Raw genomic sequence first — 19,667 nt, forward strand, 5'->3', positions numbered from 1 at the left:
TCTTTCCTTAGTGTAATTGCAAAAGTTTTGGATCTTGGATGCGTCGTCTAAAAAATGTTGTGTACGCCGCGGCTGAAATACAACTTTGTTGGACTCGTTCCACAAAGTAGCACTTTCAGTCCTTGGCATACAAATAACTATTTCATTATTTAGAAAGTTCCTTGCAAGGGTTATTTCAAGTTTTTTAGTTAAAGCTACTATTGAGCCATCTCTCATGTAGCCACACTGTGAGAAACTGTAAGAAAAACATTGAGTAAATGAGTTTCAAAATCCCGTCGTCATTTGAAGTACAACACAACAGGATACTATTCAAGAGCAACTACAAATAGCTGTACTGACAATTATTAATATTTTCGCATTTTAATTAAAATCATATACTAGCTAAGTCATAAGTCAAAATAGAATATTTCTATCAACAACAATAATGTTAAGTCAGAGCCGGATTAAGATTTATAAGGCCCGGGGCTAAAATAATGACGAGGCCCCCTTAAGGAATTCGGAAACCCGGAAAAATTCGCAAAATAATATCAATACGTTAGATTTGTGGTATCAACATATCAAAAAATACAGAATGATTTCCAAATGATGGGGCCCTCTTGGACCTGGGCCCGGGGCTATAGCCCCCCCAAGCCACTAGCTTAATCCGGCCCTGTGTTAAGTCTGACTTATGAACGTGTAGTTACATCACTTATGAATTATCTAGTAAGTTGTTTAGAAAAGATAAAAGAGTATTTTCTCTAACGATTTCAAATCGAAACTTAGGTTTTTCCAAGTTCTTCATATTCTGGATAATCTGCTACCTTTTGCTGTATTACTTCTAACGTCGCAGCCCCGTTCTCATTTTATAAACTATAAATTGTCATACGTTTAAAATCTTGAGTAGCAACCCCTTTCGTGACTACTCGATAGATGGAAAATTTATTTACTCTAGTTAATTCTTACTATGATTGCATTATTAGTTTGCTGAATATTTTCCTTCTTGAAACATTCGAATATAATATTTTAAATTTTTTTTGTTATACACACGGTTGGAGATTATTCCTTATAATTTGCCTTGTTTCCAAATGATTACGTAGCTGTCAAATATTCTGGGATGTTTTTAAGTATTCATAAATGCTTGAATCTGCTCTTATACTTATTAAAAAATATTCTAGGGAGCCTTGGATTAGATAATAAGGAATAGCCGGATGATTTAGAAAAGCTTCGAAGGCGGCAACAAAGCGTTATTAAAACTACACAATAAAGTTTATTCGTATACGTAACAAACACGTCTGTTAACAAATACAGTTGATTTCAATGGAGATTTGCTCACAGCTGGTTGTAATATTGATTGCATATCGTGTCATTACAATTAGAAGCAAAGCGAGACTATTGAATATATGTATGGTTCGATGAAAGAGAAGTTTGCATTGAAAACGATATCTCATTCATGATTTGTATCCAGTTCATTCCGTTTCTACAAGATATTATATTAGTGTTCTCCAAATAATAATTATAATAAGTTTACATTATTTTGAAATTATGAAAGGAGACTTCTTCAAAATTTGGATACATGTGACTAGTTACGAATATTTACTGTTACTTCGAGCGTTTAATAAAGCACCGTATTATTTGTAAACGAATTTAATAAACAATTCCGAAATATGATACGAAACTGAAATTCACAGTTACATCTAGAAATTTGATAAATACAAATAACATGTAAAATGTCGTCGCACTCTCGGCGTGAGAGAATATATGGCATTTTTTACCGTTAGCAATCAGTAAATATTCACAAAAATCATAATTTATAGAAGGAAGTTTCCATGAAAAATGAAACAAGTAAAATATCAATAATTTCATTTATCTAATAAATAATTTTATCCTCATTATTTCTTGACAATTCTCAAGCCGGCAACGCGAAAAATAAAACGAAATGCGAAACACTCTCTTTACATTTATCTAATTTCGTTCAATTTTTTTTTCTTCGTTTTCACGATATCGACGGGGAAAAAGTTCGAGTACACGAAAAATGTTCAGTTGATGTACATGGATGAACGCGAAAAGTTGTATTTTTAGTCGAATTTTTCAAGGAAAAATTAGATTATTACGGTAGGTATGACTAGAAGAAAAATGGGGGGCACATCATTTTTCCCATGTTTTGAGACCTCCTGAACACGGTTATGATAGTTTTTCGAATGTCTGTAGTTTATATATATATATATATATATATATATATATATATATATATATATATATATATATATATATATATATATATATATATCTGTTTAAGCTACAATTCTTATTTTCGTCTCTCGAGCAATTGCTATGGGTCCGATTTGGTTCAAAATTAGCATACGTGGCTTTTTTGGCGGCGGATTGATGTTATAAGTGTTTGGTTGAAAACAAATGAATATTTCGAGGGGTCGCAGTGCAAAAAAGTGGTTTTTGACCTTTGCTCACCTCTGCAGGTCAAACGAAAAGCGACTGAAAAATGAAATTTCACATGTAGGTTCAATTAGTTACGAGATGATTTCCTGTCTAAGGTCGAAACTTTCCATCTCCACCCCTCTCCATTTTATGGTCATTTTTGTAATATTTTCTTATTTTTGGCCAGAAAAAGTTTAACTAGAGGGTTCGAACTTCGCATGCAAGTAGCGGTGATGTTGAGGACTTGTCTTTCTCAAGTTCAAAGTTTTCTTCTTCAGTTCTTCTAGCACAAAACGCCCGAAATCATTTTGATCGTTGTAATTGTTGAACTTGACCGCCTCCTATTTAATGAATAATACGAGTATGATCGTTGCTAGGGTGATTTTTTTTACTTCCCATTTTCGAAATTTCTTGTCATTGTGACAATTTTTTCTTTGTTGTCAATTGGAATTGAACAAAAGGGTTCGAGACCACCGGGTCTATTGAAATTATGAATTTTCAATCGAGACAGAGAGTTAACTTGTGAAATGAAAAGTTATTGAGGAATAGCAAATTTTCCATATAAAGAAATAAGATTGAGAATCGATATCATTTCCAAGAAATTTATTTTATGGAAAGATTTGTTTGTGTTTTAGTTAAATTCTTCATTCGACGAAAAATTCGACTTTCGTGATGGAGCTCTGCTGCTCACGGCTTTTTTTATTTTGTTTTTATAATTTTTATTTGAATAAGAATAATAATGAGCGATAGCGACGAAGATACCGTTGTTGCGGCGACTGTCATTATTGCTGCTCAATGACTTCCGTTTTCCGGATCTTTCGTAAACCTATGCTTCTAAAACCAGGAAAGGCATGCATTGTTGTTGAATGTGCTGTTCTCTTACACAATATTTTAAGAAGAAGCAGAACTTCTACTGGAGCATACACTCCAGCAAGTCTGGTGGACACTTACGTCATTGTGGATGGTCAACTTCAGTTTGTACCTGGCTCTTGGAGAGCCGATACTCCCAACTCGACTTCATCTCTACTGTTGGTACATTCAGTAAGACGATCGGAGCCAAGAGCTAAAGCAATTCGTGATGAATTTGCGGCATTTTATTGTAGTGATATGGGTAAGGTTCCTTGGCAAAATTATCTGCAGTAATATATTAGTGTACGACTTTATTCTAATAGTTTTCCCTTTTATACTTTTAATTATACTAATTGTAATTCTACTTTTATTTGTCTTTATTTGTATATAAAATGAGGCGACTAATCACCACATCACTTGCTCCTTGTGGAGCGTACTTATCGCGCAGAAAAACATCCATAGCACCGAACGCAAACCAATAGGAATGATATATTTCGTTTGCTCCAGCTCCCGATCTTATAGACGCGGCAATTTTCCTTCGATAAACTCTATAATTTTGACATAAGTTGGAATACTTTCTTCTTACCTCGCCAACCGAAAATTTTGCGCCCTCTTCTTCTAAAGTCAATGCAATTTCTTTGAAAGCATCTTCTTTTTTGACCCTTTTTTTTATGTCTTCATACACCGGATCCCATATGATGGGTCGTTCGTGAATTTCTCGAATCAAACATAGACTCAAAGATTCTGACCATTCCATGATTGAACTATGCACGACTCGCTAATAACAGACATAAAACTAAATAGACTCTATAAAAAATTCTGACCTGGTGCGATTAAATAGAGCCAGGCACTTTAAAACACAAAATGACCATGAAGAATGTGTACGCACTGCAAATTCTTGGGCACACAGCAAGTACCTCTACTTTGATTTGTTTCAAAATTTTGGGCCCTACTTTGAGGCCCTATAACTCCTCAGGGATGCAACTTCGTATAAATGTAAAATACCCCCAATCGCCATATTTTGGGCCTCCCTGTATGCCTATACTGTTTATTGCCTCCCGCTATATATCAACAATAAAAATTGATAGTACACGTTTATCCATTAATCAATGCCTAAAATATTTAAACTTTTTCATAAAGATGTTAAAATCATATCAAAATTGATTTGAAACAATATTTATATTTATTATTTTTTATATTTAATCAATGTTCGTTTTGGAGCTCATAGTATTTCATTATTTAACCTGTTAACTAAATAAGTTTTAGTAATTACTGAAAATAAAACACCTTGTATGGTAATAACGGCAAACCTTTTTACGTATGTCAAAGTGCCAATCATTTGTAACGGAGTTTATGTGACGTAAATGTAGATATCGAATTTTACACACAAGTTACCATTCAAGTTTCGTCTTAACCAACCCATACAAATACCGAAACCGACAATTATATATTAAATTCTATTTTTATATCTTCTATAGTTCACTTCATCCGTAAACTTTAACATTAATACGTTTATATAACTTGTTTACACATTTCTGCAGGTACATTTTGTAATAAAAATAGATTTTCATTATTACTTTTATACGTGGGTACGAGGATGGTACCAGAAGTACCTCGCACAACAAAGAAAATAAAAATTTTCGAAAAAATATATTTATTTTTCAACGTAATCTCTTTTAGCTCCATACACTTTTCCCAGCGATGTTCAATAGATCCTTTTTATAATAAGAATCATTAAGTTTCTTAAAATAGCCATCAACTGCCGAAATCACCTTTTCATCGTTGGAAAATTATTGACCACGGGGCTGTTTTTTTAAGTCTGGGAGCAGAAAATAATCCGAGGGCCTAAATCTGGCGAATAGGGTGCATGAGGTAGCAATTCAAACTTCAATTCATTACTTTTGGCTATTGCAATAACAGTTTTCGTTGTTTTGATGAAACAACACTTCAAATGCTGCAATCAGTTGATAGTTTTTCCTTTTTCAAGATATTCAATACAAATTATCCCAAGCGCATCCCAAAAAAACGACGACATTGCTTTACCTGTAGATAGAACGATGTTTGCCTTGTTTGGAGCCTTTGTTTTTGTTCCATTGTGAGCAAACGCGGCACCAATCCTGCGTACAGCTTTCTCATGTCCAAATTTTTAGTTAATATTCGATGAACTGCACTTTTGAAATGCTTACTATGTCTGCTAGCTCGCACGCTTCCAGCTGACGATAATCCAGTACCGCTTTGTGTATTTTCTTCAACATTTCTGGAGTCGTCACCTCATTTGGTCGACCACTACGTAACGGGTCTTCGCATGTCGTACACCCTCGTTTAAACTCTACTAACCAATATTTTACTGTTGATAATAAAGGAGCAATATCACCCAGTTCAGCTATTATATTGGTTGAGCTAAGGCCAATGGGCAATTTTTTCCATATATACAAATTCACTGAAAACTTTCACTATTGATGGCTGCCAAACAAATACAAATCAAGGTGGTGCCTTGAAACTTGAAACATATGCTGTAAGATTTTGTTCTATCTAATACAGTAGTATTTTTCAAGAAACTATCGCCATCTCTAGGTCAGGCGAGCTACTCCTGGGTCCATCCTCGTACTAGAATGAATCAGTTGCAATAATTTTGTTGAATGTGTTACTATTTTTTGGTAATAAACGCGAAAAAAAAGGTACTCTTTGACGCGTAATTAAAAAATTGATATCCTACACAAAATGGAGAAATACTATGTTTATAAGTATCACGCCAACCATCACATCTGCATATTGCGACTAGTGTGTCTCTTAGCGGTTTATCCGCTTTCTAAAGCAGTAATAGAAATAAGTTTTCGAAAAATACCTTCAATGCTTTCTTTCTTTTAACCTACACTTTTCGATTGCGTTCATTGAGCGACATTTTTAATCTAATGAGAAGCCAAAAGTTGAAGAAATCTACGTCGGAACTTTACGGAGGCTGGCGTCCTCGTTGAATGCGCTGGCGCGGTGTAATTACCAAGCAGTCAATTAACGCTTGTCCAAAGCTGTGATCTTTTCCTTCTGACTACGTCACGAAATATTTTTTATGGTTCATAGCAGTATTATTCAAAACAACCCCCTTCACAGCGGCGCATCATCATCAATCACTTATTTATTATTATGAACTCTAACCCCTTTAAGTTATCTTGCTATAAATTTGTCTATGTTTAGTCTGTCTGTAAGTTTTGTAGATTCCACTTCAACCCCATTGAAGTATCATCTTCAGTTAATTATTATTAATGTGACAATAATGAACCATAAATATATTTATCTAATTTTATAATTATTATGGTATAAGATTAGAACTAATGTATAAAGAAGTCTGTAAAACTAATACTTCCTTCATTCAATTTGATATTCCTCTAGTACGCTAGTAAGATTAGTGTAACTAATTGTAACTTTAAATTATTAAATCCTCAGTTTTCTAAATGAATCGTTCTAAAAAGCAAGTGGGTGAATTAAGTTATTTAATTCTATCTTCAAAATGAAACACAATAGCCAATAGGGCTTTTCGAAAACTATGACCCTAGATTAGGTATGTAAACTATCAGCTGATTGGGGATTTAAGCCCATAACGAAATTTTGATCACAGTTTCCAAACGTTGCGTTCAATATTCGTTGGAACTTTCAAATGTACATAACCAACAAAAAATAAATTTAGTTATGGATTCTAGATGTTTAATGCTTGTTATTGAACTAATTACCTACATATTGAGCAAAGCTCACTACCAATAAGTCATTTATATGCTGAAATGCCAAAAAATATCGGTTCAATCAAACATTAACAAACGAAAAAACCCGTGGACTGATCGCTTTTTATCTACTGGTCTACGGGGATAGGTAAGGATTCTGTCATACGAGTACGTCCCGATAAATTCGAACAACAGTGAACGTAATCCGATTTAGATTTAGATATGATTGAATTAAAACGATCATAGTGTTCGACAAGTCTTGACATTCGTCTTCCCTTTTCGACTATTCAGAATGAATGATATTGTTTTTTGTGGATTATAACCTTAAACCTATGATTTATCATCGGTAATAATTCGAAAACCTATATTTTGAGGATGATATACAAGGAAAATTTTGCTTGTCACACTAACAGTAATGTATCTAAAAGTATCATTCCACAAAAAATTGAGGATATTTTAATCAATAATCCATTTAATCTTATACTTCCATCAAATCAAAACAGGAGTAGCCTAGAGGTGGATTATAAATGAAACTACATTTTCTGGCGTACAAAAATAACTAACAAAAACGTTCAAAATAGCCTCCGCCGTCTCCAGACACTGTCGATCCTGCTTCAAAAAGAAAACCATGATTTGGAAAATCATCATCAGCATCAAAAATTTTACTCCTCAATTATTGGTTGTTTATAATTTCAGTAGGATAAAGTTATTTATTCAGAAAACCCCAGACACTTAAAGTCGATAAAAAAGAGCCTTGGTAACCCATTTGAGCTTCCAGTATATACCCCTACTCTAATAATACGTTTTGTCAAAATTGCCAATAATTTTCATAATTTAACTTCTTTAGGAAACTGGACCTTTTAAATGGTGATCCAAAATTGGTCTCCTTTCGTGACGATTCGTAATGCCATTTCTGTTAAAAATAGTTTAAGCAAACATGTATATAAATAGAAAATGTAATTACAATAAAATTAATTTGCAGATTTTGGTGTAGAAAAACGATATGGGGTTTGAATTTGATTGTTCATGAAAAAAACTATCAAGTAAAGCAAAAAATGAATAGAATTAATAGTAGACGGAGTTGGAGTTGAAAAGAATGCAAATGTTGTACATGGCTGATAGAAATTCAAAAAGAAACAACCAGTTAATATATCAAATAACGAATATTGAGACAAAATCAGGTAACAGTACAAGATCCAAAAAGGTAAAGAACAAAAAGACATCATTCGATCCATTTCATCCTATTATCTATATTACCAATATAGCTTGGATATTTTTTGCTTTTCACTCCAATGAATTCCTCGGAAATGTAATAATATGATGCGATTTCAACTTCTGGAAGATACTTCGACATCAAAACACCTTGCGTAGTGACTACTTCCTATTCTCAAATCAACTTCAACAATCATATTTGTTATGTTTCTTGTATATTAAGAAGCATTACACTGATTACCAAGAGAAAATCACCCCCTCCGCTTTTTCGTTCTTATGAATGTTTCAAGAATTTTTAAATTTTTGTAATTGAATTTATGTTTTTGTGATATTTCATGGTTCGTTAATGCAGTTCTATTTTTTTATCGTATTGATGACCTCTTAGTCTATTTTCTAAATATTGTGATGTCTGCCCTATGTAGATAGCGCCGCAATTAGTACAGGGCTCTTGATATATAATATTACTTCTTTTGTTTTTTGGTGTTTTAGATTTTAATTTAGTGAAATATTTGGATAATGTATTATTTCCTTTAAAACTTATTCTAATATCAAAATTATTGCAATAATTCGATAATTGTTGGAAAAGTCCTTGTACATATTGTAAGGAAAAATGTTTTATGTTTTGATGTTTTGTTAAATAAAGAATTAAATAAAGAACATAAGAACAGAATGGTTTATGAAACCAACTTGGTCCTCAAGACATATAAACTTCAATTCGTGTCATGATTGTAATATTTAAAGTAATCGTTAAATTCTAACCTAATCTAACCTAACTTAACCTACATATATAAATAAAAGAAGCAGGGCCGGATTAAGATTTATAAGGCCGGGGCTAAAATAATGACGGGGCCCCCTTAAGGAATTCGAAAACCCGGAAAAATTCACAAAATAATATCAATACGTTAGATTTATGGTATCAACACATCAAAAAATACAGAATGATTTCCAAATGATGGGGCCCTCTTGGACCTGGGCCTGGGGCTATAGCCCCCCCCCACAAGCCCCTAGCTTAATCCGGCCCTGAAAAGAAGCGATGATTCTACATACAGTTTGTATATCCATTTTATTTATTGTCGACCACCTCATCAAGAAAAAATCATGGAAGAGTTTTCGATAACAGCAACACCTGCTTGTAATTGGATTTCATTTTTTAGAGAAGTAAATTTTCGTTCCAACACATTGTTTTTATCATTTTTATCATACACTAGATGTAAGTTTTATTTATATTATTTTTCTATTCATGTTTATTTATTTATAGTTTTATAAGTTATATACGGAGCCAGCAAAGCCGGCGCATGTGACGTAAGGTTCTCTAAGAACGGTTCCACATGTGTTGGTGGAGAAGAGGGTGGGTTATTAGCTGGTAGGCGTCCCCACCAGTGGATAAATCTAGCTCGCCTGGGCCCACTTCCCACAGGATTTTCCCACTCACAATTAAAAAAAAAGGTTAGGTTAGGTTAGGTTTGAACGATTCATTTAAATATAACAATCACCGAAAAATCATTACAATTATTTGATTTTTTAAACGCAAATTCTTTTAACCAATGGGTATAACCTAATCTAGATAATTACTGGATATTTTTCTTTCCCCTATAACTTAACATTTGCCTATTTGTTACGCAGATATCGAATATTCTGGAGTATTGTTCTTAAGTGTTCTGAAATGGAACTGGTGAGAAGAATAAAAGATAATATTCCACTTTCGAATAGGCTATAAAAGCAGCTCATAACAGGAAAGCTTCAGGAGAAATATCAATGCTTTGAAAGTCAGTAATTCTGATATAGTCGTAAGTCGTAAAATGCAGGTTTCGGGGATCGATGCTAAGGAAAATGCCATATTTGGAAAATATTTATATTGACAATCTGAAAATAGGCAGCAATTTATAATTATTAGTAAAATACTAATGAAATTTCTGAGATATAAGAATATGGAGGTCATCTTTGACTTCTATGTAAAAAAGTTTACCGCTCACACTTCAGTGTTATAAAATGAAAGTAAATGTTTATTTATCAAGTAACAATAAGTTGAAGGTAATCGCGATTATGTTATGCATAGTACAGGGTTATTCCAAATGATGGACCCATTTTTAAAAATTCGTATTCATTAAAATACAAATGCTACATGAATAATTTTTATACCAATGAAAAGGCGAAGTTACAAATTTTTTTGGTACTAAACTACCAACTAGAAAACTAGCATTACTCGTTGGTTTCATCAATTTAAAGAGACTGGAAGTGTGTGTAAAGGAAAAAGCACAGGCCGACCGCGTGTGTCAAAAGAAGATGGATAGAAGAAAACTTTGTTCGCAACCCAAGTAAGTCTACCAACAGAGCTAGTAAAGAACTTGAAATACCCCAACCAACTGTATGGAAAGTTCTGAGACGGTGTTTGCTGTACAAGCCCTACCGTTTAGAACTCGTGCAGGCTCTCAACCCTAATGACAAAGAGAAGCGTGTCGAATTTTGCGGTAATGTATTCGAAATGGTAGAGGATGGTGTTTGCAAAATCCACATACAACATTGCAACACGAAGACTCACCGAAGATAAACGTGTTCTGTGCCTTATCACGTACAAAGGTTTATGGACCATTTTTTATGCGGAAAGATTCCCAAGATTTCATTTTTTAACATGATAGAGCTCCACCCCATTGGCACCTCGATGTACGACGCTTTTTAAATGAATCCCTTCCTCAGCGCTGGATTGGTCGCAGGGGAACTGAAGACCTGGCTCTACGCTTCTACACTTTCTTATGGAGTTATTTTAAGGAAGCTGTTTTCGTTCCGTCTTTACCAACAACTCTTAACAATCTGCGGAACCGTATCAATGCTGCCGTGCAGTAACAGCTTGTGTGTGGGATGAGTTTGGCTACCGCAAAAATGTTTGCCGTGAAGCAGCTGGAAACCATATTGAACATTTGTAATATATTAAAATAAACTTTGGAACTTTCTTTTTTCATTGGTATAAAAATTATTCATGTAGCATTTTTACTTTAATAAATATGAGTTTTTAAAAATGGGTACATCATTTAGAATAACCCTGTACCTAAATTTTCTCTTTATGGTTACGTTAATATATGAAACTCTTATATTTTTCACTTATAGTTTTCACTTTCCCTTATGTAGATTTATAGAAACGTATAATATACAGAAAAGTTGGCTCGCGTCTTCTTAAATAATGAATAAATTAAAAAAAAAACCAACTCTTAAATTTAATAATTACAAACATTTTTAGTTACAAAAACCGAACAAAACGCTCTTTTAATATAGTTGTAAATATTGTGTGATGTATTATCTCCTACCTTTAATAAAACTGTCGAAAACCCCCAAATTTGAAAATAATAACTGATATTTATAAAGTCATTGTGCACTAAAAAATATTTTTCAAGTCAAAAATCACACACTCTCACTTCATGAAACCGAAAAATTTTCCGAAAAAAATGTGTATTGGAGACTTGAATCGTGAAATCGCGAACCCAGCAGGCTCTGGTCGCACCTTTCAACTTCACTTGAATCGAAGCAATCGAGTCGACCAAATCCTTCTAGGACCTAGATACCAACTACAAACGCTCCGGGCACAACACACAAGAACCCGACTTGATGGTTATTCGACATGAACGTATCAGTCAGGGTCAACTCGATGATTTCAATTCTTAAAAATCAAACCGAAGAAATGTTTAAATTAAATTATCACCCAATAAACGTATTTATGGAAGCGTAAAACTGAATTAAATTAAATTAAAGAAAATTATTTCAACAACTAGTTGAAAATATGGAAACATTTTCATGTGTACAATTTTGATATATTTCATGCAATTTTTGAAAGAAAGTTTAACACTATTTCTGCAGACATTTTTGTAAACGAGATTCTTACTATGGCCGGTATTGGAAAAAATTTTAAATTTTGACAAAAATTGGGAAAAAAACATTTTTTGAAATCAAAATTATAGAACAAATGTTTTTTTTTAATATTAATTTCTACGTAAAGTTGTTTGTATTGTACATTTTCCACATTTTTCACACAATATTTTCACAGAATTTTATTTAGCAAGTTTTCCGTACATGTGCAGCTGAATCTACATAAGTTGGCAGATGCTGATCGCTCTTTGTATTATATATCCAAAACTTCAAAATTTCAGATTTTATATATTTCTATAATATAATTATACGGCAAGTGTATTCATTCAAAAATATACGCCACACTACGTAGCGAAACATTTGACAGAATTACTGTGTGATCCGCTCCCTCGACAAACATCACAAATATTTCCGGCAACCGGTTTTTAAAGCCGCTTGACATGTTGCAAGGCAAAGTGCAAAAAATTGCATGCAATTTCTTGCAAGGTCAAAATTATGCAAGTCTCTTGCCATTGCATCATGGCAGTCATTAAAAAAAATTCAAAAAGTGAATTAAACAAATACCTTACCTAAAATTTGATTCAATATTTTGTGATGATTACAAAACTAATTAAGTAAGTAACGAAGTGAAAGAGTGGTCAGTAGATCACTGTCAATAATTATATCTAGTGCTGCCTTGGTTTTGGAGCCTGATAGATTGGTTGGTTGTTAAGCCAAAAATAACTGGATTTCTCCCTAGAATTAATTGCAGCTTACATGCAATAGAAATGGCACCAAACCGATGATGTTGCAAGTGCCAGATCTTGCAAGAAACAAGCTGAGCTTCATTTGTGCATGCTTTTTATCAAGAAATATTGCATTTTGCATTGCATCATGTCAATCGGCCTTTAGGTAATTTAATAACGTTGGTATTTGCTTAACCTCAAATTATCCGACATCTTAAATTCTGGGATTTCTACTTTTTCTCATTTCTCTTTTGATACAACTTCTCCAGCTAGTAGAGGAATCGGTTTGATCTTAATTGTAATTCGTTGAAGAGGTAACGTCTCTTGGAGCTCTGAACATTTTTTCTTTCTTTTCCTTTTGTGTTCTCTGTTAACATCTGGTGGATCTTCGATGCTTTTTGACGGACTTATGTCTTCCGTCATACCCATTATCAACATATATTTAAGCACCATTTATTCCAGACAACTCTGTTATCGGATTCGAAATATTTGGTCTTCCCTGAGGTATTTGTTTATCAGATTGCGATATTCAATTATCATTTTCTTCCTGATCTGTTTTACTTTCCCTATTACTGTAAATTCTTCTACTTCGTCAGGATGTTTTCAAGTCTTGAACTTCTGAATCCGATGTTTTATCACATTCAGAACACTGCCAACCACACAGTTTTGATTTTTTAAGTAAACAACTGAGATTGATTAAAATAATCTAGATGAAAGTATGACATGTATCACATATTGCTGAAAGATGTTAATTTGTACGTTATCGAAATGTTCCACATTCATTTAAAAGTAAACGATCTTTATTTGCGTGACTGCTCAACATACTATCTACTCTACTTATGGAGATATTTTTCAAAGGAAATCCGACGCCTATTTTAAAGGCAGCTGCTGTTGGTACCATCATAGGCTGCGGTGTTTTACTAGCAATGGGTTGTCCGAATACATCAATTTTTTTATTTCTATCAATATTTCTAAAATATACAAGCACGGAAGTGGTTTTTTGATGTCTTTCATTTACAATTTACCTCCTGTTAAACATATTTGGATATACTTTTAGTTTAGGGCTTAGCGAGTCCTCAGAAATTAGATTTCCGTTTAACGGATACGATGAATTTTATAAATTAAACGACTTTAAAGTCATCGTAACAGAAATTAAATAATAGTTTCAATGGTTTGTTTGGTTGGTGAGTTTCAATTATGGTTGACCATATTCACTGTTCGATGCTTAAAAATTGAGGCATCTGAACAATACAGTGAAAACTATTTGCATTAGCACACTGGAACTAACCACAAAACACGATATATAACAAACAAAACTCATTGTTTGCATGAATATTTTAGTATGTCGCATGTGCGATTGATTCTGAATGTTGTGGAAAAATTTTTGCCACGAAAGATAAAGGAAAAATTTTTATTCTGGGAATGTTGACCAAACAGTCGAAAGGAGTAGAAAAATGACAGTTAACTTGTATTCAGATGTATCGAAATTTTAAATAGTACTTGAATAATGGAATAAAGTTAGACTGCAAATTTTTCGGTCAATTAGTAAAAGTATCGAAATATGTGGTAGCAGTATGAGGTAAATAATTTGTGTCAAAAAGTTATGAATATATTTGTTTATCATTTTATCGACGCGCCTATTAAAAAATACCTCCAACTGCGTTTATGTATATCTTTAAGATGAATTACGTTACGTAAGAAATCCAAGACGGAAGTCTCGAAGAGAATAACTTAACGCGAACAGAGATATTCAATACAAGAGTGTGTCTTTGATGAATACAGTAAAAGTGCTTGATGCCTTTCTCTCCAACTTGAAGTTCTTGTAGAAAGAGACCGTTGTTTTCTCGGTACGTTTGCACATTTTAAATCGTAACTTTTTCAAGAACATAGCAAGAAATTAACGGATTTTTTTTCAGCGCGGACCTAAGTAATTTGACCCAATTCACGCAACTCGGCCTCTAGAAGGTCGGGGGTACCGAATATTAATTGTTACTATTGAATACACAGTAACAAACATTGTCATTGCCAAGAATACAACTTTTATTATTGAATTTTTTTTATTGACTTGTTAAATTCAAAACAGTCATCACTGCTCACCTAGTTAAATGAATCCCCTCAATATTTCGGTATCTTTCAGTAGGACATGCATCATAAGAAATACATTTTATATGCAACAACATATTTTACATACAGGATTCAGATCTTTCATTTTCCAGTATTCTATTTATTCGTTTGTTGGTATTTCTGTTTAAGCTTTCGGTGATCATACATTTCTATCTTCTATTCTAATTCTATCATACAATCTAGTTTAATGGACTGCAATTTCATCTAGGTGAAATCAAAGCGATTAAGCTGTGATGGGTTTGAAAATCTACAAATTTTGCGAAAGGAAAATAGGCAAAAAATCAGGTTTTACACCAGCTCAAGTTTACTTAAGCGATAACTGCAAATCAAATGCTGTTAAATGATAACATTAACCCCGCAATGACGAATTTATGCTTTATAAATTCCAGCCAAAATCATGTCTTTCTTCGATTCAAATACTTCAGAGTTTAGATAAATCAACAAAAATTCTAAAACCTTTCTTTTCGCGAATTATTTTTGTTAACAGCAATTACTCATGTGCAATATCATTTTAACATTATAATCTGATCTTAAGATCAATCAATCAATTGGTAATCTCTAATATTATTAATAATATTTGTACTAATAAATTTTGTACACTAAATACTCTGCTTTAGACAATTTCACTCTAACAACTCCACAGGTTTGATCGTCTTGGTTGTCCTGCGAATAGTCCGGTCAAATTAGACCAAAAAGCTGTAAATCAGTAAAATTGTTTAAAATACAATTGAAAATAAAATTTGAATGTTCCGCATCATTTCCGTGTATGGAAAAAATTTTATTCAAGTTCGAAAGTCGAAAGCAAAATGGTAAGTTTTATCATGAAAATACCTTAAACAAAAATTGTAGATCATAAAATTATCTACAAAATCCGTTTCTGAGAGATAACGATTCAAAAAGTTGTAAAAGTTACAATGTTTCAGATTTACTATCGTATTTAATGACTATAATGATTGCATGAAAAATGTCAAAGCTGCAGAACAACATCATCGAACTTTAGCAACATCTTCGTCAATTGATAATTTATTTGATGAAATTATGACAGTTCCCACCATTTTTACAAATATGATTAAAAAATGTCACTTTCAAAGATTATAATAAACGACAAATAAAACTGAAATGACTCGGGAGAAAACTATGAACAAAATTTACTTGCCAATCAATCTCAGCTATATTTCACGTGAGATTTTTTACTGATAATCTCGGCCGGCAAGAATCTCGGTGAGAGTTCTTTAGAATCACATTCGCAACGTAGATACTCTAAACAGGTATGGGAGCGGAAGTGACGTGTATGAGCTACGTCGTAGAATGATTATCGTGCGCCTAACCGCAGATTGCGATAACAGCAATCAGGTGTGACTTGTTTTGTAAGGCGATAACGGCAAAATTGAAATACAGGGTTAAAAGAAGCAAGGTGATAACGGCAGAAGTACGTATTTTGTCAATAACGTCAAGGAGCGAGATATGTCAATGGTCAGCGAACAAGTGACATTGAGGACATTTGGATACCTGGTTGGTCATTAAATTTAACAAATGTGGTTAAAGCAACTTGGTAGAACACATTAGATACTACAATTATGTCTTTCTAAAAAATTCCGTCTCTATTTAATTTGTTGATTGTCACAAGTCTACTTCTATACTCTACTGAAGATTTAAAAGGATTTATAACTTTTGTTAAGAGCAAATCTCAGGCTTGTATTCCTTGATATCGAAAGTAAACGTACAAAAATACGTCGTTCTACAGCCAAAGATAACAATGATTTATATGTACAGAGTAAGAATTAAATCGTATGTGAAAGAAGATGAAAATTGTAGATAGGACAAGTTGCTCTTTTTCGCAGTGGTATTACAGAAACTAAACTTCAGCTTGTAAAGAAAGAGTTGAAGATAAATATGACTTGCACTGTCCGACCACATCCACATTACTTACCACATTTAGCACTATTAAACTTACCATATCTAAAAATGTGCCAATAGGGCAAGGCTTTGGCACCGTACCTGGCATTTACAAGGCCAAGAATCCGATGGAAGCCAATCCGAAAGAATTCAGCGTAGGAATGTTAGCGAAGGGCAAAACTTTGAAATTTTACTTCCATGAAATAAAATTAATCGTAAATACTATATTCAGTATCAGCCTAATTATTTTACTATTCCTATCAATGGGATTTACATCTCCATTTTTAAAACGATCTGTCACGGTTCCAAATACAGTGTATATTGAAAAATCCATTATTTATCTTTTTTTTAGAATCCTAATGTTTGCTGATGATATCGATAATAAAATTATATATAAATAACACTTTGTGTAAACTCTAACATGAACTTTGAAAATTAATTTATAACAAAAATTATCTAATGTTTACTTTGTGATACATATTTAAAAAGTCATCAGATACTTTTGATGTCGATGAGTAGAAAAAATTGTATGTATCGGGGTTACTACTACTAAAATAATATACGAGGTTTGTCCGCAAAATACGTATAAAAGTTGAATAATAACTTCATTTACAGGTTGCAGACGCCACTAGGTTGCACTGTTTCTATAGACAAGCCCATCAATGATCAGTTCGAGTCAGAGCGCTCTACGTGTGATTAGGAGTGAGCATGGACCTCTTGCTGATTGAGGAAGAGCGCATCAACATCAAGTTTATTGCAAAGCTAGACAAGAATGACTGTGTCATTTTTGAGTATTTGAAACAAGACAATTCTCTGAAAGAGCCAACCGGAAACAAGTGGTTAAAAAGAAGTGAAAGTAGACTCTCGCTCAGGACGCTCGTCGACATCGAGTTCTGATGAAACGAATTCGGGTTTGTGGTCTCAAAGACCAGAGATTGACAGTAAGAATTATAGCTGACGAGCTGTCAATCGTCAATCGTTCTCGATCACAAAGCAATGAGGGTTGATTGCTGTACGGATTTGTAGGAAGATGAATCCTAATTTTACGAATACGACGTGGAGCTCAAATCTTAAAGCGAGAAATGTAGTCCAATGTGAAGATAATGTTGACTCTTTTCTTTGATTCTAGGAGTATTGTTCACAAGAAATTTGTCCCTCCCGGTCAGAGAGGAAACGGAAATTTTTACGTTGAAGTTTTGAGACGTCTCAGAGCTCGTGTGGCTAGAGTTCAACCAGATTTCGCACAAGGGGGAAGGGGGATTCTTCATCACGACAATGTGCCCGCTTACACGTCGCTCGTTTTGCGTGTGTTTTTGGCCCTTTGTGATTCTTCTTGTTCCCAAAATGTCAAATGGTGTTTGGGGATGGCATATAGGAGATGAGGAAAAGATCGAGGCAGAAACGACATGGCAACCAAGCATCATCAAAACTGAAGGTTTTCAGCTATCTTATCGACAGTGGCAGAAGTGCATCTTGTCTCAGGGAGAGTACTTTGAGGGGACCATATTATAATACCTCAATAATTGTTGAAATATATTTATTATTCAACTTTTATACTTATTTTCCGGGCAAAATTCGTATTGGATGTGAATCTTTCTTGAATAGACATATACTTTATATTCTGTTAATAACAATATCAACGTTTTATCTTTGATCATATTTATAAAAACAATTATTTTATTCTAATTTAGTTTCTTCATGTTTATGAAGTCATACAAACAAACCACTTTTACTGCTTTATATAAATGAGCGTCAGAAAATCTTTTTTTGCCAAAATAACACACGTATATAGATTGCACGTCGAACTGTGCAAAGTGGCCACCTTGAATACCAGATTTAAATCCCATTATACATGTGAGTTATTATGGGAGGAAAACCGTCTAATTTTCACCACATTCCGTAGAGAATGACGTAATTAATCTACGGAGTTAAAGTCTCTCGGAATGAGATACCTCAACCAGACATCCTTGTCCATTGTATGTGATAACAAGTTATTAATTTTTTCCAAGTACACGTTGATAAAATTTATTTTATGAAGTAAGAGATCAAAAAAATCAAGGTCTTAATACTTCTAACGTTACGTATATGTTTATGTTATCTGCTTTTAACTTACGATAAGTTTTTCTAGAGTACAGTAGACCTAGGAAATTAATTAAGTTAAGACTATTATAGCTAAGCTACGATCTTATCGTCATCACTAATTAAAGTGCCATTGAATTTTGTCTTCCAATTCTTGACGTCAATTTACTTCTGTAGCATGTACTTTTCCCTTAAGATACGATCAAATGATTGCATTGCCAAGGAGGCCAATACATCGGAGCTTCTGAACCTCTACCAATCCATCGATTCAGCTCATAGCTAATGAACCAATTACGATACCCTAACGTCTTGGACTTGTGTGAAATGATAGGGATGTAGCTGTTGCTCTTTAAATATCCTCCAAGTACTTGGATGAAGACGTATTTGTTCCTTACGCAAACTGCTGGATCTTGATCAACTGAATTTAAAATAATATTTTCTTTATCAATGTTTTTTGTTGTTCTTGGCCCACCAGAATTTATTTTTTGTGGCCTCATGTTCAAAGGCTCTGAAAGTATTTTACTTTGTAAAACTTTTCTGCATAACGCGTAACAGCTGCTCTAGAGTTTCCTAAACACTCTCCTAAGGTTAATAAACATGTCGGTTATTTAACATTTTGATTAACACTATCTAATTCTACTAATAACAAGGTTTCAAATACCTAATTATTGTTGATCCATCATAATTATCGATGAATGACAGTGTTTCAATTGAAGCTTAGAGATAACAAAGATATACAGATTAATGGATTTTTGTTGAACATTACAAGAAAGGAAAGCTCTCAATCCCACTTTTTTAACGT

At 33.4% G+C, this 19,667-nt stretch overlaps 1 protein-coding gene across 2 annotated transcripts in view; it reads right to left on the reverse strand.

Annotated features, from left to right (window-relative positions):
- The window catches only part of LOC130891068 (protein artichoke), a 47,779-nt gene extending 36,052 nt beyond the window's left edge, over positions 1-11,727 (reverse strand). Inside the window, exon 1 of one of the 2 annotated variants that reach the window (XM_057795581.1) lies at positions 11,486-11,727. Coding sequence is in view for 1 of the 2 variants with exons in the window: in XM_057795580.1 (XP_057651563.1) it covers positions 10,726-10,776 (51 nt within the window). In the remaining variant the exon portion in view is untranslated. Of the gene's footprint in view, positions 1-10,725; positions 10,919-11,485 lie in introns of those variants that run through there. The other variant, XM_057795580.1, reaches the window with a different exon arrangement.
- Between the last annotated feature and the right edge of the window lie 7,940 nt (positions 11,728-19,667).

This window comes from Diorhabda carinulata, chromosome 3, assembly GCF_026250575.1.
Source record: "Diorhabda carinulata isolate Delta chromosome 3, icDioCari1.1, whole genome shotgun sequence".
Taxonomy (NCBI): Eukaryota; Metazoa; Arthropoda; class Insecta; order Coleoptera; family Chrysomelidae; genus Diorhabda; species Diorhabda carinulata.